This window comes from Meleagris gallopavo, chromosome 1, assembly GCF_905368555.1.
Source record: "Meleagris gallopavo chromosome 1, MGAL_WU_HG_1.1, whole genome shotgun sequence".
Classification (NCBI taxonomy): domain Eukaryota; kingdom Metazoa; phylum Chordata; class Aves; order Galliformes; family Phasianidae; genus Meleagris; species Meleagris gallopavo.
In genome coordinates, this window is record NC_139404.1 from 6,652,140 (window position 1) to 6,675,074 (window position 22,935).

The following is a 22,935-nucleotide window of genomic DNA, read 5'->3' on the forward strand; positions in this document are numbered from 1 at the left end:
CTCAGTTGCAGAGGACTGTACTATCCTCCCTCGTTGCATGCTGTGTAGAGCAGCGACTCCAGGACATTGAGTCAAGGGAGATGTAAATCTACCCTTGAGTTTGGCTTTCTCTACACCATGATTAAGGGCAGTAACTCATAATGAACACAGAATGGTGTGATGGTCCTCTGAGATCCATCCCCCGCTGTGCAGAGCTTTTCCATTTACTCTCTTATGGTATGGAGTGTATATGACTCACCCGAGGGCTATTGGCACTTCCCACAGGCAACTGGGGGAGCAGCCTTCTGTGTAGGAGTGTCCTAATACAGCAGTGATGAAACGTGGAAACCTGCCTAGCCGCTTACTTATCCTTCTGTCTTTCTCAATAAATAAAACAAATTGGCTTCCCAGTAGCTTGGTGGGGAGGGGGGGTTCTGGCAGGTCGTTACTGATGGGTTTGCCATGTGATTTGTTTGAGTGTTTGAGTCAGACTGCTGGTGAGATGCCAGCTAAGGATTGCATGGGAGCCTGCAGGAAGCTGTGCTCCAGCACCACATGCTGTAGGACTTCACCGTTCCATGGACACGAGGTCCTGGGGACAGCTGGGCATGCAGGGTGCAGGCAGCACAGCTGGTGCACAGCAGTCCTAATGACACAGATATGTGAGATCAAGACTTGAAAGCAAACATGCTAGGCGAAACAGAATGACTATTATCCCCTTCTGCACCCATGGACACTCCTACCGCTTTTAGAGAGCATTTGCTGTTTCTCCCTGTGGGAGACAACTGCAGCTAGACAAATCTGTCAGTGCTGGCCTCCAGCATGGCACTGTAAAGGGCTTTAATTATTATCATATGCACACTCATGCTGACAGGATTCAATAAAGGTTTGTGATTTACCAGGCTGCCCGGCAACAACGCTTGATGGCCCCATTTGCAGAGCTGAGCATGCAAGCAACTCATCACGTTCACAGGGAAGCAAAGCATGTATCTGGATGTATGACGTGGATGTCACTTTTATTTGGTTACCTGTTTGCTTTTCAGCTTTGCTTATGGAAAAAATATAGTTTTGAGGAGTAAATATGACTGTAGGGTGCAGCCCTCCTTTGTTCTTGGAGCCAAAGTGTACTTTTGGCTACATCGTTTTCTTCTGAGTACAAAAGCAACCTTCATCTTTGTGCCAATCCTTGGCCTTGTCATCAGCAGTAGGAGTCCACCTCACTCACATGCACTATATTTTTAGGACAGCTCAATAACTAAAGATCCTATGCAATCCACAGCCTGGAGTCCATTTTCTACTATTTTCCAGGTGACTGTTACGTTCATAGAACGATAGAATAATTAAAATGATAAAAGATCACTGAGATCATCTAGTCCTGCTATCAAACCATCCCCACCATACCCGTGTTCCTCAGTGCCACATCTGCCCTCTTCTTGAACACCTCCAGGGATGTGTTTTCCATGTGTTTGTGTAGAATCTCGATACAGGTGTGCGGATGGTATAACATTCGCCCCTCGTTCGTATACATTCAAACCAATGAAAGAGATAATAGTGGACAACAACATCCCCGTGTCCATGTCAAATGGATATTTCACAGATGGCAGAGCTTTCTGTTTAGATGCATAGAATCTATTGTCAGGTTTCAGGTACAACTGAATGTATGTGTATATACTGCACTCATCCAAGAGCCAGGAGGATGCGAAAAGAGGATTATACCTATTATTCAGCACTTCATTTGCTGTAAACTAAATAAGAGCTTTTAATTCTATGAGACAAAGTGTTGGGATAGTTGCTCAGCCTGCAGCCAAATCATCCTCCCAAGATTGTCTGTCTTTCTTTTAGGGATTTTACAAAACTAGCCTCCTTTCGTTCATCTGTCATTGCATGAAACTCCTTCAGAGCAAACCACCTCAGTCCAGGAGCTGCTCACCCCCTTTATTGGCATATAGCTCTCATGTCTCTTGGGCAAGGAGTGGCAACCAACTATAATTCCTGGCTGCACATGTAAATCCACACTCTTCCACACTGGAAAAACAGCACTGCTGCCAATAGCTAGAAGATGGTTCACTGTTTTTGGCTGAGATAAATCCTTGCAGCGACTACTTCTATCTTTTTCACCTTTAGTGATTAATTCATCATTAATATTTGTTTTGATGTGTTTCAAATTAAACAATCTGGAGGTTTTTACTCAAGCTTTGCAAGCATTTCTGAGTACTGCCAATTGCTGTTTTGAAACCCTTGTTCTGATGGCTTGGTATGCATCTCATGGCAACCAGTGATATTCTTGGAATTAGGGATAGCCCTAGCATGGGGATTTCTCTCTTGGCTTGCAAACAGATGCAGGTCCCACTGTAGGAGTCTGAGCAGTTTTTAAGGTTATTTAGTCTTAGTCTTCCTGGTAGAGCGGAGAGCTATTGTAATAAAGGACCCATGACTTGAATGTTGTTTTCTTTCAAACTGAGCATTCTTCACATGAAAACACTAAAGACAAGAGCTCACTTTGTTACCTAAAATAAGCAGACAAAAGTATAGTACCTAAGTCTGGTTGTGCCATCTAGGAATCTCTTGCTTTTAGTCTCAAAGTACCTACATTTATTTGGTATGTTTGGGATTGTGATACAGTCATAGAGTCATATAATCATAAAGACTGGAAAAGACCACTCATATCATTTAGTCCAACCATAAGTGCATCACCACTATGCCCACAAACCATGTCCCTCAGTGCCACATCTGCACATTTCTTGAACACCTCCAGGGACAGTGACTCCACCACCTCCCTGGGCAGCTTGTAACAATGCCTTACCACCCTTCCTGAGAAAAAATTTGTCCTAATATCCAACTTGAATCTCCCTGACACAACTTAAGCCCATTGTCTCTCATCCTATCACTGTTACCCAAGAGAAGAGGGCAACCCCCACCTCACCACAACCTCCTTTCATCGTCGTACAGAGCTATAAAGTCTCCCCTGAGCCTCCTCTTCTCCAGAATGAACAATCCCAGTTCCCTCAGCTGCTCCCCATAAGACTTGTGCTCCAGACCCTTCACAGCTTCCTTGCTCCAACTCTGAACACGCTCCAGGGCCTCATTGCCTTTCTTGTAGTGATGGGCCCAAAACACAGCATTTGAGGTGCAGCCTTACCAGTGCCAGGTACAGGGGGACAATCACCTCCCTGGTCCTGTTGGCTGCATAATGTCTGTTACAAGCCAGGATGCCACTGGCCTTCTTGGCCACCTGGACACACTGCTGGCTCATGTTCAGCCAGCTGTTGACTAATAATACACATGGAGCCTTTTTAGGATATTACTCCGTTGCCTAATGAAAACCCATGTGTCTGTACCAGGGATGTTCAGCTTTTGTCTGAGCTTTGTTATGATCTGGAGATGAGGCAGAACAGGGCATAACCTCAGCCTGAGTCCCAGGGAGGCAGCAAGCCTGTGGGCTCACGCCTCGCATGCTTAATGCACACAGCAGCACAACAGCTGGAGCCAGCTATTGTTTCAGAAACTGTCGGGATTTTGCCCTCAACATGCCTTTTGCATCATGCTTGATGGCTAGAAAGTGTCTCCAAAATGAGAATACATGTGCTGTGGGCTTTGGGAGGTTCATACAACTCTCTCTCCAGAAGATAAGCTATTTTTTGAGCTGAGTTAAAAAGCCCCCTTTCTTCAAGCTGTACTGCAAAGCACTGTGCAGGAGGAAGATGCCATGAAAAGCATCAGCAGATGCCTTGGGCAGTAAAGAAGCCAGACCATTCTCTGCTCACAGTATCTGGAGAAAATAGAAAAAGAAGGATTACAGTTAGGGAGTGTGACACGAGGCAGGGCACAGATCAGAAGTGGTGAGGTACACGTGGGTGGGTTTTGTCACAGTCAGTTAGTGCTGCAGCTGCTGAATTACACAGCTCAGGTTTCCAGCTGTGAAGTGTCTCCAAGCTGACATTATCACAGTGAAAACACATGAGGTATGTTGTAGCACTTGAGATGAGAGAAGTGGAGCACTGGGCAAGAAAGGCCTGCTGCGTGCCCACCCTCCCTCTTCTGTTCATTGAGTGATGCCCTCATGCAAGCCCTGTTGAAGGCACCTCTATAGGCACCAGAAATACTCAGCACTGTTTACACACTCAGCACTGAAGCTCATTTATTGGCATACAGAAAAATTCAGCCCCAACTGAGGTGTAAAACTGTGAAATAGTTAAACTACTTAAACTAGTCAATTTGAAAATCTAGTTTGAAAATTGTCACCATGCTCTAAGGCCAGTAGGAGGGGGCTTTTTGGTGGGCATTTGTTTCCTGAATTTTGGCTGCCCCTGCTTCCTCTGAATGTCTGGGCTGCTGGCTGCTTCCTACCAGCACTGAGGCTTTTTATCACAATCTTGTCTTCGGTCATGACTGAGGGCAGGTTTATGAACAGATTGATCCCACCATACTGGCCTTTGAGTTCCATCTTCCAACGCATCCAAGTTCATTCTCTTTTTGCAGGGTTTCTAAAGCAGGCAGGATTGTATGATAACAGTTTCTGTCTTCAGTTAATCCCACAGAAGCATAGATATCTTAAAGATAATAGTGAAAAATATTAATTTCCTCCATGTGTTGTGAGCAGGCTGTGGTTTGGAGACCACAGATGTCCTCTAAGTTAAACTCTTTGGCCTTCCAGTCAAAGGTTTAGTTAATCTGGCCAGGCATTCAGCATATGGGGATGGAGCCATCTGGCTTTGAGCTCGAATTAGCTCTTCCTTGCCTAGTCATTAGATTCAGTAAGGCAAGGTGGGCAACGCTTGTGAGAACAAAAGGTTTTGTTGTGGAGGGAGATCAGAAGAGGTCAAAAATGCCATCTGTCTGTGAGATGCAATGAGCAGCATTCCTATGTTTCTGCCCATAACTACAAGCTCTCTTTCATTTTTAATGCAAGAGAATATTCAATACTGAATCCAATAAAACTTCTCCTGGTCTTTGTAATAAGAAAATTAAGAATATAGCTTAAGAAAAGAAAAAAAGAAAAAAAAAAAAAGAGACACCACACAGTAATCTAGATGCTGTAAGGTAGAAAAGCAGATGTTGGGGCCACCTCTCATGGATGGTTGAAGTCATTGTATACTGCTGTCCATAGACTGTTTTCAGACCAAGCAATGGTGGTATAAAAGATTGAGTGGACTGAAATCATCGTGAAGAAAAGTTTGCATCCTGTTTGAGGGAGAAGGGCTGCTATAATTACACCTTTTATAAGATAGCAGAGAATCTATGGAAGAGAGAGACCTGGTAAATATCAGTTATATGAAAAAGCCTGGACTGGAGCTTACGTTTTTTCTTTTCACACCAGAAAGTCCATGTGGGTGGGAAACCTGGACGATGGGAGGAGTGTCATGCTGAACTCTGCTCATGCGAATATCAGTGCAGCTATATGGGGAATATCCATCTGCAAAATACCCACCTTGGAGGATGTTTGGGGGTTGTGGAATAAGAAAGGGAGGGAACAGAGCTAGAGACTTGACTTCTCCCATCATCCATGTCTGTTTAATTGTCGAAAGTCCAAATTCTGAGTGGCCTCGCATGCAGAGGATGAACCACAAGTCCTGCCTCTCTCTCCCAGAGCAGGAGCCTTGATTTCTTGGAGTACTAGACTTATTAAGATTGAAAAAGACCACTAAGATAGTCCAACTATCCACCTACCACCAATATTTTTCACTAAACCATTCCCCTCAGTGCCACATCTACCCTTGAGGTCTTGAACACTTCCAGGGGAGGTGACTCCACACCTCCCTGGTCAGCCTGTGCCAATGCCTCACAACTCTTCCTGAGAAGTTTTTCCTAACATCCAACCTGAACCTCCCTGATGCAACTTGAGGTCATTTCCTCACATCCTATTTAAACTACTCCCTTAGCCCAGTGGTGAACTTGACAAACCTGTAACTCCGTTCTGCTGGGAAAAGCCACTGCAGGGCACCTGTGGAAATAACTGAGCATTTATTTGCAAAGATGTTTCATTACACAAAGCCACAAATCCTTACGGACTTGGGCGTTTGTTATTTTTGGCTTTTGCAAAATTATTTGTGCTTTCTTGCGGCATTTTATCGCTGACGCGTGCTGTTTGTGGAGGTGCAGCATTAAATGTCATGGCTTGGAACTGTAACGCTCTGACTCAAAAAGAGTTGTTACGTAGGGAACCTGCCCTACTTAAAAGGCTCTCATGTTTGCCCAGGGTTTATGTACTGTATTCTTCTAGCTGATCTTCATTTTCAGTGTTACATATGATAGATGCTAGTATGAGTGATTCAGCCATAGTTTATAGTGTGCCTTTGCAGCTTGGAGTTTTAGCATGCTGTCCTGCCAGCTCAGCAGCTAACAGGTCCTCTGCTTTCATCCACACTGCTCCTCAATTAATGATCCACGGGAATATGCAGCCAGTTTACTTTCATCTTCTTGGGCTTTGGGATGATGGGGAGCCAGCAGAGATGTGCAGGAAGCTCAGTCACGAAAGGATTCAGCTTTCCCTATTGTACGTCAGTGTCCATATTTTAATCCTTTGATTCTTCATAGCAGCCTTCAGTCCAAACCCATATATTTTATTAATTTATGTACTGATGAATGTTGAAATGATCTTTACCCAGTGGGACTAGTTCTAACTCTGCAGGACTTCTGCCCTTCTGATGGCAGTGGGCAGAAAGTGTTGGCGGTGCTGCCAAGTCCTAAGGGTGATTTTTGGCACCAGTGGAGCTCCACACCATGAACTCATCACTACTCCATCGCCACAGAACACCCAGTTTGGCATGGTCATGGGAATGGTCTTACAGGGCCAAATGCCACTCCTGATCAAGTCTTGTTTTGTGGACAGGTTTCTGCTCCTTCACAGAACAACAATTCTGTGTTTCAGCAGCACTGGATGCTGTAGCAGACAGGGAACAATGATGAGCTTCCAACCAAAGCTCTTGCAAAACAGCTCTACAGCAGACAAAGGCAACCTATCCATGCTTGATGCTATTCAGCAGATCAAACACTCTCTGCAGGCCCTTGTTTGCACAGCTGCTGTGCTTGGAAAAGTCACACACAGTCCTCAGTTGCCTGGCTCAGTTTGCTCCCCAGTATCTTACCTGGAAACTAGATTATTGGTTTATATATGCTATACTTCATTAGATTGTATTTACACACAACAGCTATTGATTATTAAATTTTTATCTATACATTAGATTACCAATACATATTTATTATCAGATCTTTATATTCTATCTAATCTATAATTTATAGATCATTAGTTTACGTGTTACATTACTTGGGTACAGCAGTGTCTCTGTTCCTTTGTGTTGCTGACACTCTGTAGAAGCTTATGAGCAGACTGGAAAGGCCAGAGGGGAAATTCTATAATTTCACTTGGTTACATCTGCATTTTACTTGTGGCATGCATCTGTTTGCACAACTTTTAAACAAGTGATGCTGTGATTTGGATGAATCCATTCATTCTTTTCATAGTTTCTTACTAGGATTAATATTCTTTTTTTTTTTTTTAATACTTAAATTTCCCCAATTCTCACTTCCAGATGTATTTTCCTTTACTTTGACCCCTTACCACTCTTTCTGAGAAGAATTTTTTCCTAACATCCGACCTGAACCTCCCCTGGTGCAAATGAAGGCCATTCTCTGTCTTTCTATCACTGTTACCTGGGAGCAGAGGCCGATACCCACCTCTCTATGACCTCCTTTCAGGCAGTTGTAGAGAGCAATAAGGTCTCCCCTGAGCCTCCTCTTCTCCAGAAGGAACAATCCCAGAAACTGAATGGCTTCAGAGTGTTTCTGACAATGAACATAGCAACAGTGCTGTGAGGTGGCACCTTCCTTTTGTGTCACAAATGCAGAGAGGGGACACAGCGAGGCACAGAAGATGGAAGCAGCCCTGGGATTTGCCAGCAAGGAGAGACTGAATCTGGGAAAGCATCAAGTGTGATGAAAGGCAGGTTAAAAGGGAGATGTCCTTAGCTGGATGTTTCCTTGTTTTAAGAATTTATGTAAACTGATCTCAAATACTTCAACCAAGCCCAGGTTTTCATGTTTACTTTTGGGGCTTTTTTAAAACTGGGAAACAATTCACCAAAGCTCTTGTCAGTGCAGTGCCTCTGTCCCTCTAGGAGAGGGGTCTGGAATAATATGGCCCATTGGTTAGGATGCTACCCTGGTTTTGAGGAATCTGCTTCCTTTTCCCATGGGTCTACAGAAAAACAGCTCAGTCCCCTCAATCTCAAAGTGTTATTGCAGTGAACAGCATTCAGTCAGGAAGCTTTCATTATTTTTCTGTAGATCTCTTGATGATTGCCCTTCCATGCTTTAAAGTAAGAAAAGGTTCTGCAGGTTGAGTACATCTTAGCACAGCTGCTGGCTGCAGTGACCTCTGCTGGGAAGCACACAGCTTTTCGGGTTCACCAGCAGAACCTGCGCCTTGATTGAACCCATAGGCTTCCACTCAAGCTATCTCTATTGAGCATTATGATTTTTTCTTTTAATTTTGGATTTGATTTTCCTTTAAATAGCCCATCAGTTGAGATCCGCTCTGAGCATGGAAACCTAGAGTCATAGAGTATCCCAAGTTATGGAAAGAGACCCATAAGTATAATTGAGTCCAACTCCTGGCTCCCCACAGGAACATCCAAAAAATCAGATCATGTATATAGGTACCTCTTTTTCTCCTTCTGATAGAAATGATGATCCCAAAAGCCAAACTGGAAGTAGATGCAAGCCAAAATGGTTAGCAGCATTGGCAGAGATATTAAGCACTCTGCAATGCCAAGTTGAATGCCCTGCTGATCCTGAGGAGGCTGAGCCAGAGCAGAAGTAAATCATAGAATCAGAGAATGTCTTCTCCTATCACAGCCAACTGCTCCAATGCACCAGCACCTGGGTAGCAGTGGTTTGCAGGTGTCACTTCCCAGGACACCTTCTTCCAAATACCTTCATCCCTATGAATTGATTCAGCATCTTCTGCCTTCTTTCCCTGTTGGATTTCACATCCCCTTTCTCGCTCCTTCATCCACTTTCTTTTTATTTCCTCTGTCTTTCACTGAGAAATTCCTAGTGTTCATGTTCAAAGATCAGCATATGAATAAAATTAAAATGACATTCTCAAAATCTAAAAAATAAAAATGCAAAGTATTAATTTGCACGCAGTGAAAAATGCAACGTAGACTACGTTGCAAGCTTTAAACCTGTATCATTATTTGTGTTATTGCTACTTCCTTGATTATGATGGTACCAGTTGCACGAATGTGCATGTGCATAAAGTAGAATGGACGTACACGATGAATAATTTCCATTAAAAGTGACTATTTGCTTGAAATGCCATTGAAATTCTAGAGTACCTTTGAGTGAAGAGCCCACTCACGTATCCGTTGCTCTGACCCCCCACAGGGCATTGCATCTGGGCTCACTTATTGTTGATGTAAAATTTCCTCTGCATGAAGGTCCTTATATGAATGCACCTTTTGATGGCTGATTATGGGTGTAAATTCAGGTCAGTCATAATTTATCTAGTGAACTCAGAGGAAATTGGATTAGTTTCTTTTCCTAGGGGAATGACCCTGCCATGTGCATGGGACCTTCTGCTCTCGTCATCGTCACATAGCCATTGGGACACTTGGGAATGCTGAGGATGAGGTCTTGACAAATAATTAAGCATCCTAATTAATCTGCTCGAACCTTGAGATTTGTAGAGAGCTCTGCATGTGCTGATAATACATTTTTACTTTCTGAATGTGTCTGTATGTTGTTCAATGAGCAGTCTGTGCACGGCATTTCCCAGCTTCCTCTTGCTCTTAAAACAATTGTCTGTAATTGGTGTAATTAATATTCTGCCCCTGGGGTTGTACTGTTGTCTCTTTAGAGTTTGCACAAGTTAAATGTATCTTTTGGAAATTGTTTTTTAAGTAGCAAACCCAGAGAGGCATTGCTCTAAGTAGTTAATTAGATGTGTGTTTATAGAGATGATTTTTCTCTTTAAAGACAGCATTTTGACAAACCAGAGGTCCTGGAGGCTTGGTGGGAATGATCCATGCCCTCCAGCCACCTGCTGTGCTGTATGAAATCTGGTTTCCTTTCGAAGTGAGGTTTATGTCATTGCACAATCTGCCTGTTCCCATCCCTGGGGAGGAGAAGTGTGAGAGCAGGCTCACCCCTTAGAAGACATAGAAAATCCACATGGCAGATCACCAAATGCAGTCACTTTTCAGAAACTCTGTGTTTATGTAACTGTGTTCAGAGTGAGAAGAAAGCAGCACTATGGAGACTGAGGCAGTTCTTGCTAGTGATGATTTCAAGGATTTATTAGTCCGTATCATGAGGGCGTAGAGAATACATGAATACAGTGGGAGCATTTGGATGGAAAGCATGCAGCACTTAGTAACACTGCAGAGAAATTAGGGCATCCAGACCTGGTGTGACATTGGAGTGTGAAAATTTGGTGGATAGGGACATGGGGCTGTTGTATGTGTGTCCTATGTGTGCTCCAGCTTCTGTCTGCATGGGGATAAATCCCTCCAACCCACTCTGCCTCCATTCCCGTGCACCCAGTTTGCTGCTGTTGTGAGACTTCAACCTCCAGGCAACCACCTCCATTATATGAATGGGTCCATCATATGGACCCAGAGACTCCAAGCTTCTACTGCCCCAAGTACTTAACCACTGAGCATTTTCTGGGCAGTAAAGTGTTTGTGACTATTTACTTCAGTCAAGATCGTATTTTGTCGTGATGAATAGAAGCACTGACAATTAGTGTGTAACTAAAAATAACTTTCTTTTTTGCAGCCACTTTCTAAAAAAAGACTACTTCATCTTTTATTTGTCGTATGTTTTTCCAGGATCAAGCACGAGAATATAGTTGCTCTGGAAGACATCTATGAGAGCCCGAACCATTTATACTTGGTCATGCAATTGTAAGTACTGAAGCTAACTAAATTTCTGTGTCAAAATTGCCAACTCTTCTTGTTCTAATCTTGATTTCTAATTCAAAAGATGGAATAACTGAGAGGTATTTGTCTTGCGTCCAAAATACTTGGCTGATGGTTAAAATGAACCTTCAGCTGTGGTGGGCTGGATTGTTGTGAATTTGGGAGCTGAAGTCTTTTGTGAATGGTCTTCTAAAATCAAACCAAAGTTATCAGGGGATTTCATGTTAAGGGGACTAGAAATGACTCTGAATACATGGAATTGCCATCCACGTAGTTCTCCATGATGCAACAGACCTGGTCTGCAGTGAGAGGGAGTGGATCGGTGGTGGATTTGCAAGAAAGCATCTTGCTTGTCTCAGAAACAGGACCATCTCACTGCACTGTTCCTTCACATGTGTCTCCCACCAGAACCACTCTTCTTCCTTTTTCCTCCCTGCTCTGAGCTTAAGAAGATCAGAATCCCATCAGATATGTGATGTGTTGTGGCTGACCTGGCCCTCTAGCCACATCCACTTGACAAGGAGGAAGTGATGATCATAGTGCTTTGTTTTTCTTTCTTTCTTTTTTTTCTTTTTTTTCCCTCTTTTCTTTCTGAAATCAATTAAAAAAACCATGACATGAAGTTAAAATTACTTATCGTCTCTGGTCTCTATGAGATTACCTGAAACATGAGCAGTGCAGACAGATGTGGCAGAGGGACAAAGTGGTGCTGTGAAGAGACAGATGTTTCATCGGGGAGCTTGGAGCATCTAACAGAGGTAGATCTGACAGGAAATATCAGTGAAAATATCTGACAGGAAACCACTGGAGACCATGCTGGGCCCTGGTCTATTGGTAGTATCCAGGGAAGCAGATGTCATTAGTAGCTGTCCTGCTGGTTGTGTGGGAAGAATAGTGCTTTGTACATTTTTAGTTTGTGTTTGTAGTCCTACATTTCTGCCCAAAATGCTGTAAAATGGTTTCACAAGCACCTCAGCATCATACAAATTTCAACATACCATCTGGACTGTGGGAAGTACCAGTTTCATTACCAATTGATTTACAAATCCTTATTTTTGTTTAATCTCTGTAGAGAAGAAAAATCAGTATTACTCCTGTTTATTGCTACCTAGCTTATTGTGAGGTAACCCTCACTTTTCCAGGTTTCTTGTGTCCATATCATTGGCTTATTTAAAATGTAGGGCTATAATCATAGGTGAGACTGAATATGTTAGTACAGATAGAATCATAAAATCATTAGCATTGAAAAATACCACCAAGATCATCTTAGTGATCCAACTGTCAACCTATTGTGGAATGGAATGGAATGGAATGGAATGGAATGGGGAGAAGAAGAGGGGAGAGGAGAAGAGGGGAGAGGAGAAGAGAGAAGAGGAGAAGAGAGGAGAGGAGAGGAGAGGAGAGGAGAGGAGAGGAGAGGAGAGGAGAGGAGAGGAGAGGAGAGGAGAGGAGAGGAGAGGAGAGGAGATTGTAAATGGACCAAAGCCCACAGTGGTGGGATGTCTGGCTGAAGGCAGAATGCTCAGGGCTGTGGGTCTGAGCCCTTCTCAGCCAGGATGAGGAATCCTTCAAAACTATGGGATCATTTTATTTGAATTTGGACACATACTTGAGTGTGATCTAGAAACAGCAGTGCAAACTCCCACTCATGCAGAAAGCCTATGTGACAAAACTCGTGCGTGTCCTGCACTCAGTCAGCCTCACCAATGGAGTAAAACACATTAGGTTATTTTATTAAAGATTGTTCATGTTTTGCCAAGCTGTGGTTGTCAGCTCTCTTCTCTGCTGCAAATCAAAATAAGGTCCTGCTGTACTGAAATCTGCACAGGGTGTCTTCTGGGAATAATCTGCTCTTTTGCAAAAGGGTTGTGCTATGACGAAGTGAAGAGGACAGCATGAATATCCTCATCACTTTGCACATTGCATCTGTGCTGCCTTTTTATTCTGAATTCTCAAGAGTTGGGATTCAAGGCTGCATCTCCACAAAGTTTAGAAGACTTAAAATCAATTCTGCATGCTTTCTTTCTTGGTTTCTGTCTGGGAGAATGCATGCAGGAATAATCTTTCCAGGGTAACACAAACTTATTGATATGGTAGCTCTGAAGCATTGCATGGCATGAGATATCTATTTGTTTACATCTCTTCTCTGTTTAATATTATTAGATTCCTTATGTGGTTTAGCTTCAGATTCTTGTATAATTCTCCTAAACAAGACAATGGTTTTATGCATTTAAAATTTGAGTTTAGTATGAATTTAGAAGTGATGGTGATCGAGAGGGTTCCCAAAAGCCACATTTAGATAAATAGAAAAGAGGGTAATAGTAGGACCACTCAAAGAGCAGCAATGTGGGCACGGCAGATCACACATCCATACGCCCTTCTCCTGACTCATTGCTTTCTAAGTGAGCACTTACTCATGATTGCCGTGAGAGATTTTTTGTTGCATGGGCAGCGTTTTCATCGCCAGCCTTCAAAGCACTCCTTGCAGTTTTGTGGAAAATCCACATCACAGCCCCTGAGCATCCCATAGCTCACTGTGGGAGAAAGCTTTTGGAATCACTCCATACCCCTGTTCATACCCCTATGTGTTCACCCTTTGGTACATCTGCTATTGAAAGCTATGCTTGTTAACTGGTTATCGTGAAGGATAGATATTGTACCTCATTTATTCTGTCAAAGACATGAGCAGGCACACGTGGCAGCATCTGTACTGGAGCTTGTAGAAAAGGAGGTGAGGAGGTGGCTGGCTGTGTCTACTTGACACTTAATTTATTCTTGCAAGTCCCTCTGGGAGCATTTCCCAGGGTTATGTAGATGTCAGTGAATGTCCTGTGTGTTTCCTGGTATGTTCTTGTGGAAATCTCATCTCCAGCTTTGGTTTCAGCCTCTTATTTTTACATACAGTATATGTGAGCCATCATAAAACGGTTTTGTCACAGCCCTGTTAATGCAAGGTAGTTCAGAGTTGGAGATATCTGAATCTGACAGCTCAGAGTTTCATGTGCAGTCTCAAAGCATTACTCCTTCCTTAGAAATGGCTGGCCCATTATTTCTTCATTTATTTTCCCAAAGTACAGGATATTCCAAGCCAAGAATGAAGACAAACACCAAAATATTTGAAGAAGTTTCATTCTTTTTGGGTGAGATTTCCCCAGAGAAGACAGGGGAAAATAATTTCATAAAGGAAAGTTTTATTGAAGTGTATCTTGGAATGATAGTATGAATGATAGTAAATATCACTAATGAGCAATTATAGATTGCTATTGGGGCTGCATGGTAAGAATTACACTATCTAAGTCATCTGCCTCACCTTATCTTGCCAGTGCAGGGAAATATCCTGTTGTAGTTTGTACTGTCAGATACTAATATTTCACTGGCATAAACGGCCTCTTTGGATATTGATGATTCATTCTCTGTGTGCCAGAAAGTCATGCGTAAAAATGGATTTACATAAACACGTATTTTCCATCTAAGTGTTATGGGACTGCTTGGATACAGCATTTCAGAAGGCGCTGCCTGTGCAGGTCAGAGCAGATCCCCAAAGCTCATCACTGACTTCATCTCCATAGTTTGTCTACACCAGACCACAAAGCAGCAAAGTTTGATCTCCCACAGACCTGCATGCACCCTCCTTTAGCCACAGGCCGTGCACGAGTCCTCTGCACCTCTGTGGAGATCTGTTTCTCACTGCTGCCACCGTTGACTCTCCACAAGAATATGGGGCCACGTTAAAAGTCAATGACAGTGTTCATTTCCGTATTCTCCCCTATTCATCCATGTAAGAACTGCATGTTTTTGGTATCTCAAATCTTCTGACAAAAGTCAGTATCCTTATGGTTCCCCTCCAACTCAGGGTATTCTATAATTCTCAGTATACCCAGTGGGTCAGAAGTTTCTAGGGGATGACAGACTGGGATGGACAGACAGTGACCACATGTGCCTCACTTCCTATGGAAAACAGGCTGGAAATAGGTCTAACAGGCACCTCCAAAGCTTATGAAATTCATCCAGCCTGTTCTTATAGGTCTCCAGATGCATGTTCCCCAAGGAATCCATGCCACTGCTGAACAGCCTTATGGATATGGAGCATTTCCTAATAAAATTACGTCTTTCAGGTTGCTATTTAAACTGAGGCTGGAAGTCTTATTTCTCTAATTCCTAATGAAGGTAATGAGACTCTAAAGGTGACACCAGCAGGCCCTGGAAGGCACATGGCTAAGTAATGATTAAAACTAAAACCCACCTTGACCAAATCCAGAGAAATTTCTGTTGATGCCAGGTGCTCAGGGCATGCTCCCACGAAGCTCTGCAGTGCTGGAACTAACTTTTGAGGTGTTTCAGAAGGACACAAGTGTTTCTAGCAGAACTAAGCCTTGGAGCTGAGAAGAAAGGGAGGCAGGAATATGGGCCAGTTGAGAACTTTCTCTTCAGGATCCAGTGACTGAAAGCCTAACCGGTGGCCTCTTTTGGCTGTGATACATGATAGTAGTTCTCCATAGAAGGGCTGTTTAACCTAGATCGTGTCAGCCTGTGTTTCTGATGGGTCAAGGGAGCCAGAGCATTTCCCCCAGATGAGGTCTTTTTGAGGCCATGATGTCCCTGCTTAGAACAACTTTTATGGAGAGCAGACCCTGCAGCAGACTCTAGAATGCTTCTCCTGAAACGCCCCAAACAGCCCAAACTGAACCTAATAACCTAACTTTAAGGTTTTCCAGCTTGGCATCTCAAGTCTGCCAATAATTCAAATGATAATTCAAATGATTTCCAGTACAGACAAGCCAGGATGACAGAGATCCTTCCTTCCTGGTGTAAGTCACGCACCAGAGTATTTTGCAGGCTCAGAGTTTCAGTGCATCATTTCTGCTGTTGATCAACTCTCCCCTACCACACATAAGCATGTTGTAACCCTGTGAGGACCTGGGAGTCAGCTTGGACAGGCATGCACCTACCTGCAGAAAAATCTACATAAGTTTTTATTGATACCGGAACCCACACCACCTGTGATTTTGCCTCTCACCTGTATGCTTTGCAAATAAGCGAGTGGAGTGCGAAGCTGGAATTAAATGCTGAATTCCTTTTGTGTTTTTTTTGTGTTTGTTTTTTGTTTTGTTTTGTTTTGTTTGTAATCTCAGTGCTTACGCACACTCCAAGAGCAGTGGAGCATGGACAGGCTTTACAATGAAAATATTCAGCTTCCAAGAAAAACAAGAGACAATTGAGGGAAGTGCCTTGTTTGCCAGGTTCCTTAAGGAGTCTAGCAAGGACACACAGTGTTACAAAAGAGCAATCCACATGCCAAAGCCACTATCATATTGGGATGCTAATTAAAGCAAAACATAGATCTGCTGCATTGCATTCCTTAGATGGGATTTATTTCTGTACTTGTTTTTTTGCCTGTAAAACATTATATGTAAGGCAGAATGAAATATCCCTTCAGTCACAATGGATTTATATGATCTAGAAAAGCCATTTGGGTTCTTTAGCTGTAGAAAATTCTTGTCCAAGCAGCTAAGAGAAGCCCTTCACATCACTGTTTTCCTTGCGTGGTATGTTATCATTATCAGTAATGGTAGTAAGGGGAACAGGAAAAACAATTCTAGCAAAGGAGAACCCTGGAGTTGATGACCACTGCCAAGGGCTTTGGTTGGTTTGTGGTACAGTATGGGAGATCAGCTGTGCACCCATAAACTCTGCTCTCTATATCCTAAAGTCCTGACTCATATGAGGCAAATTAGTGCCTGACACACATTGAAAATACACTCGATCTATGTCGAGAGGATTGAACACGTGCTGCTGATACCGCATCATGCTGGATGAGAGTGAGATGGTACATTTACGTGGCAGTTGGCTTATAGGTTTCACTGATTAGAACACTTGCTAACCCTTGCTCTCAGTTTCTGATCAAGTAAATATTCACAAGTATTACTTTTTTTAATATATATCTTTGAGCAAATGTTGCCTATGAACTACATCATGAAGAAGGCTGTTGCACATCTGAGCATGCCGGGAGGGAGACTGTGAGTGCCAAGGGAGGTTTGCTTGGGTTTTGACACAGCTAAGCAGAGATTTAGGGGCTCTAGTTGGGCAAAACTTCATTTTGTCATTGCTTGTGGGGTCACGTTACTGATGTGGGCACAACAGCCTTCAGGAGTCTGCACTGGATCAAGAAATGGGACTAGCTATGTCCTGTGATTGAAAAAATCCTTTTGGCATCTTTATGGACAAGAGCTTTGTGAACAGGGGATAGAGTGCAATATAAGGAGCAGCTCTCCAGGGATGGATCCAGCTGGGCAAAGTTTAAAATGAAATGGGACAGCAGCAACAGGGTTAAGTGTGTATAACACGATTGGGTGCATGAAGCACAATTCTGGGAGAAGTGCTCAGAAAAATGAATCCTGGGCTAATCACAGCCTTTGATGTGGGCAAATTGTAGGTGTGTGCCAAACTGCAGAGCTGGGATTTCACATTTTGAAATCACACTCACTATTTGGGCATGTACAGGCTTGCAGTGTTTGGGAACGGTTTTAAAGGGGAGATTTAGATTACATAGTAGGTGGAAATTGTTTACTCAGAGTGTTCTGAGGCACTGGCACAGCTGCCAGAGAAGCTGTGGGTGCCCCATCTCTGGAGGTGCTCAAGGCCAGGTTGGATGGGCCCTGGGCAGCCTGAGCTGGTGGGGGGCAACCAACACATGGCAGAGGGTTCAAACTGGATGGTCTTTAAGGTACCTTCCAATACAAGCTGTTCTATGATTGTATGGTTGCATGATTTTGTGAGTTCGTGTACAACACAGGTTTCATTTTCAGCCCATTTCTAAGACTTGGTACAGTCACGACATGGTCTATCAGCACAGCTCCAAAAAGGTGTATTTAAAAGATTTCTGTCCTCACTGAAATCTTCAAAGGTGTGTTGACTGAACAACACAGATCGCTCCATTGAAAAGCAAAAGGAATTACTCACAGTGTACTTCAGTACTTTCGCACAGCAGCTTCACAAGCTGCTGACCCCTAGCATCATGCTTCTGGGATCTGGGTGGCAACTATTAATCCAGCATCAATTGCACATCTTTTTATTTGGAGATTATTACATCAGTTGAATTATAATTTTGGACATGAAGGAGTATCTTTCCTTTTCCAATGGCTGAGAGCAAAGATTGATATTGGGCAGAGGTCAGGAAATGAGCAGATTTGTTGGTAACGGACTGACAGACCGGACAGTCATCTCCAACATAACTTCTAGAGCCCTGCAATTGTCTGGACTGCGTATGATCCCAAAAGCACAGTATGCACTCACTGTATGGTCCTATCTGCCTTTAACTTAGATTTTTCTTCTGCTTTTTTTTGTGGTCCTAGCAGGACTTTTTAGCTTTTTCCTTCCGTCCTCTCCAAGTATAGCAACTCTGGAATGGCATTGAACAGCAGCTGTATTCCTTCCTTGCACTGTTTTATGTCTAAGGACTTCAGCCTGGCTAGGAGCAGGACTTTTTGCAATCCCTGCACATCCACGGAGCCTTTCTACGGAGAGACGAAAATGTGAGAATCTTCTTTGTTTTGGGACTACAAGGATTTCTCATGATGATTTCCAAAGCTATTTACATGCAGTCACCCTCAAGAGGTGTAGATGAATGCCAGTGTCCTTGCTCCTAAATTTGCACTGATTATTGTTAGCTTAGTCTGAAGGATCCCACTATGGACTCTGACACATTAGCAACGTGACAATGATTTTTTTATTTTGAATCAAAGCACTATGCTACTTTTAATGGGGAGTACTCTGCAGCCTTGAGAATGGAGAGATAATGGAGAAATATTTCCTTGAATAGACACCTTTATAATGTAGTTTGCTTTTATAGAAATGTGAATGGTTCCAAAGAAAATGTCTTCTTTTTTTTTTTTTTTTAAGTGATCTATTGTTGTGAAGCTGCTATTGTCAATAAAGAGTAGGTTTGTCCAAACTTCCCCATAAACCTTGTTCTAAACCATTATTCCTAAGAGTTGCAGGAAGACTTGGAGGACTCATAAATCAGACAGACATACGTGACTGTTTTTTGGTGAATACAGTGAAGGAGTCCTCTCTGAGAGTACTCATTCTGGGCCATTCCTCCTCCTTGCTGCAAACACATTACTGAAACAGGGGAATGAGCCCTGCATGCAGCAGAAAACTTGTCTGGGGTTATGTCCAGTCTCCAGCAAGGGCTGGCACCAAATCTTTAAGGCAAAATATGCAAGTTGATTGATTTTTTACAACAATAGTAAACTGTTGGCAGCATCAATCCAAGTCTCTTCCATAAGCACATCCCCAGCAGCTCCCTTCTTGATTGCCTGTGCCCCTATTGTATAGCTTGAGCTGGTGTAGGTGGTTCATGGAGCAGTAATATATATCTACCAGCAATCCTGTGCAATACTACTGCTTCCCTTAGAGCAGCAGTGGGGCCTTTCTTTTCTTTCTTTCAGTGGGGCAGGCAGGTGGCAATTTAGATTCCTTTCCTTTCATGCCTTGCCCACGTGTTACATTGCTGTTTGCTTGATGTTTGCGTAGTTACTGAATTGCTCTTGCACATTTCGTTCTGCATCTCTCAGTACCTGGTAATTTACACTGTGGTGCACTTACTGCATGCACTAAAATCTGTTAAATAGCTGGCTTTGGGAGAAAAGGGCTTTGGAGCAAGGTAGATAATAAATGTTAAATCCATATATACCCCAGCATGAGTATTCATTATGAGATGTTAGGATCCCTTTTTGACACCACATGGAGGCATTCTGACTGAATGGTTGCGCGCCTTTAAACTGAAAAGGGCTTTCATAACAGTGTGGAAAGCTTTGAAGGGAAATAATGTACAGGATCAAGATGCAAAATGAAAATCAATGCTCACAAGTCTGTTCTTTTTCATGGTGATACTGTTATTAAAAGTTGTTTTTTCCTGTGTTATCTTCTGGAGGAATGTCAGTGTGCAGCAAAAGACATCTAATAGATTTGTGGCCCCCCAAAATGCCTAATTTTACAAGCACGTTCATATCCCATCTTCAGATTCTCTTCACAATAATATTGTCAGGTAGGTTATTCTGTTCCAAGGCCTGTAAGTGATTCAGAGTTGTGCTGTTTTGCAGTTCTATTTCTCTTGACTTATCAAGAGACAAGTTAGTGATGGAGCATTTTTGTCACATACAGAAGTATTCTATATTCACACTGGAAAGAGAAAATATCTTGTTTTATACTTTATTTGGAACCTGCCCCCAGAACTCTGTGTAGCACATCTTTTCAAGGCCAGGGAGATCAGACAAGGAGAAATGGTTTCAAACTAAAAGATGGGGAATTTAAATTGGATATAAGAAAAAATTTGTTTATGATTAGGTAGTTGCCCAGAGTAGTGGTGGATGCCCCATCCCTGGAGACACTCAAGGTCAGGCTGGATGGGGATCTGAGCATCTGATCTAGCTGTGGGTGTCCCTGTTCATTGCAGGGGAGTTGGACTAGATGGCTTTCAGGGGTCCATTCCAACTCATACAATTCAATGATTCTATGACTCATACAGTTTTCTGTGGCCAGGATGGGGCCAGGACTGTAAACAAGATTATGTAAAAATGCAGAATTTTTAATGGAAATACTGGTTCCTAACTAAAATCCTGTTTTGACTTTCTTTGTACCGCTGTGGTTACCTCTTGCAGAAATTGTTTTCAAAGAACTGTAGAAGTTCTTGCCATAGTTTTCTGCTTTCAGCATTCCCCAGTGGAAAATTACTCAGTGGAAAAACCAAATCTGTAATTTTTTTCCCCTGAAGCAGTGGTTAAGTCTGCTGTAGCCAAACTTTTACTTTTCAAAATATTTTATAGAAAAAGAAAATACTACAGCCTATGAAGCCTTACTGTGATGCATTTATTGAACATCTGCTCATTTTGTTCTGATTCATGCCACATGGTTATGTCTTAGCCTTGGTAAAGGCTCTTTTTCTGTTTAGCTGGAGGAAAACTCTGTTCAGAGACCCAGATCTTTTTGTCTTCTTTTTCCTTGTTCTCTTAGACAAAGTCTTCTTCTAGATCTGAGTGACCCTGGCCTAGCTGTTAAAGAATTTCTGTACTGGATTGCTGAAAATGCATTGGAGGACATGGGTGTTTATTCTATTTCATTGTCCTTAGTTAGAAGCAAATAAAACTCTCTGGTTCTATTTTTTTAATCCCCAATTGATAATACTCCAAGGAGTGCTGCCATCCCTGGATTAGGGTTAGTGCAGCCCTTAAATGTCCATGGAAAGAACATAACTCTTCCAAAAATGTGTTGTAATGAATAAGATGTCAGAAACCCATGACTGAAAGAGAGTTGAAATGTTAAGACCTACTTATGGAGTGAGACAATGGCACAGGTTGCCCAGAGAAGTTGTGGAGGCTCCATTCCTGGGGGTGTTGGATTGGGCTCTGAGCATCCTGATCTAATAGGTGGCAACCAGCCCACATCAGAGAGATTAAAACTCAATGACCTTTAAGGTCTCTTCCAATGTAAGTCATTGTACGATTCCGTGATTAAGCACACAAAGAGCATTACTAAGAGCTGTGGTTTAAGTTCTTACTTTAAATGTCAGTTAACAAAATAAAAGTGATCCAAATATTCATTTCTACCTTAGGTTTTCAGCCGTTAAAATTCTGCTGTGAGACTCCTGTATCTTCAGAAAAAGGGGATTTTTATTTAGGAAAACACAGAGCCAAGCACCAGTCCTGCTGTCACGGTGAAGCTCCTTGTCATGTTGGGATTGGCACTCAGTCCTATGGGTTGTGGTCACCCCATTGCTGGATGCTTCCCAGTGCCTCCAACCAGGAGAAATGCAAACATGACTTAGGGATAGCAAGAACAGAGGAGAGGAAAATGACCTCATTCTGATCTTCCACCATTGTTATCTGCAGCAATATTTGTCTCATATCAGCCCAGTATCTCTTTGACTCACTGTGCAAGCACGGGGAAGTGCTATCCACAGGAAGTGCTGCTGACATTTTACCTGTGAGGGCTAGAAACTCTCTGCCAGAAGCTTTTAAATGTGCTCTTTCCAGACAGTTTCACAGCTGGATGTGCTGTGTAAAGGGTCTGCTTCACCTTGGTGCTGTCTTGTCTTGTTTTGAAGGGTGGCGAGGGAAATGTAGGTGAGATTTCTGTCGCTGGAGATTAGGTAATCCTTCAGACTGTGCCAGATGAAGTGAAATATATTTGAAAAGGCTAATTTCCTGGGGAAAACTATTTTATCTTTCAGTCTTTTTGTCCTGGAGCTTTACATGGTTGTGTGTATGTTCAAACATTTAATGCAAAAAGACAATTTATGCAACAGAACAGACAAAAAAGAAAGGAGAGGAGAAAAATAAAGAAAAATAATATTTAAAAAAATAAAGTGAAATAAGATAACTAGCGTAGACACTGTGGGTTTAGTTCAAGGTCTAGATCTGCCCTAAGTATCCTTTTCTATAGAGTGCTGTTAAATGTGATCAAGACAGTCATTAGTAGGTTCCTACTAACATCTTTAAGGACCACTGTAATACCCATCCACTGTCGGCTCTGAATTTCAACACAGGGCAGGAGCAGAGGAGGCAACTCGTGGCTTGAGAGAGGAGGAAGAAAAAGAAGATGCTGGACCATGTGGTACAAGAAGTAGAAAGAGACACAGTGGTAAACTGCTTGTGATACTCTGGAAAGGCTGAGGGTGTTCTGCTAGAGGGATTGCAGTGTTCCTCTATGAACTAAAAGATGTAGCAGTGCAGTGCAGAGTGGGTAATAGACAGGTCTCTTTTATCTCTGGAAAAATATTCTAGCTGTTTACCCACAACGTACAACAAGAACCAGAGGCTGCTTGTCTCCAGAGTCTTGTGAGCATGTTTTTGTGGTTAGAGCACACAGGTCTGAAATTCCAGGCTCTTGTCTTACTCTGTCATTGATTCATGTTGTGGTCTCATGCCATTTTGCCTTGCCCATAGAAAGGGAATACTTTTGTAATTAATTCTGGGTAAGATTTATTTTTTCCTCTCAAGTCAGTGCTACTCTTACTATAGTAAGTTGTTACAAG

General features: G+C 42.7%; 1 protein-coding gene across 1 annotated transcript in view; it reads left to right on the forward strand.

Moving 5' to 3' along the window:
* CAMK1D (calcium/calmodulin dependent protein kinase ID) overlaps window positions 1-22,935 on the forward strand; it is a 218,254-nt gene that overhangs the window by 120,649 nt on the left and 74,670 nt on the right. The window contains exon 3 of the mRNA XM_085215915.1: window positions 10,812-10,886. Coding sequence (XP_085072041.1) covers window positions 10,812-10,886 — 75 coding nt within the window. The remainder of the gene's footprint in view (window positions 1-10,811; window positions 10,887-22,935) is intronic.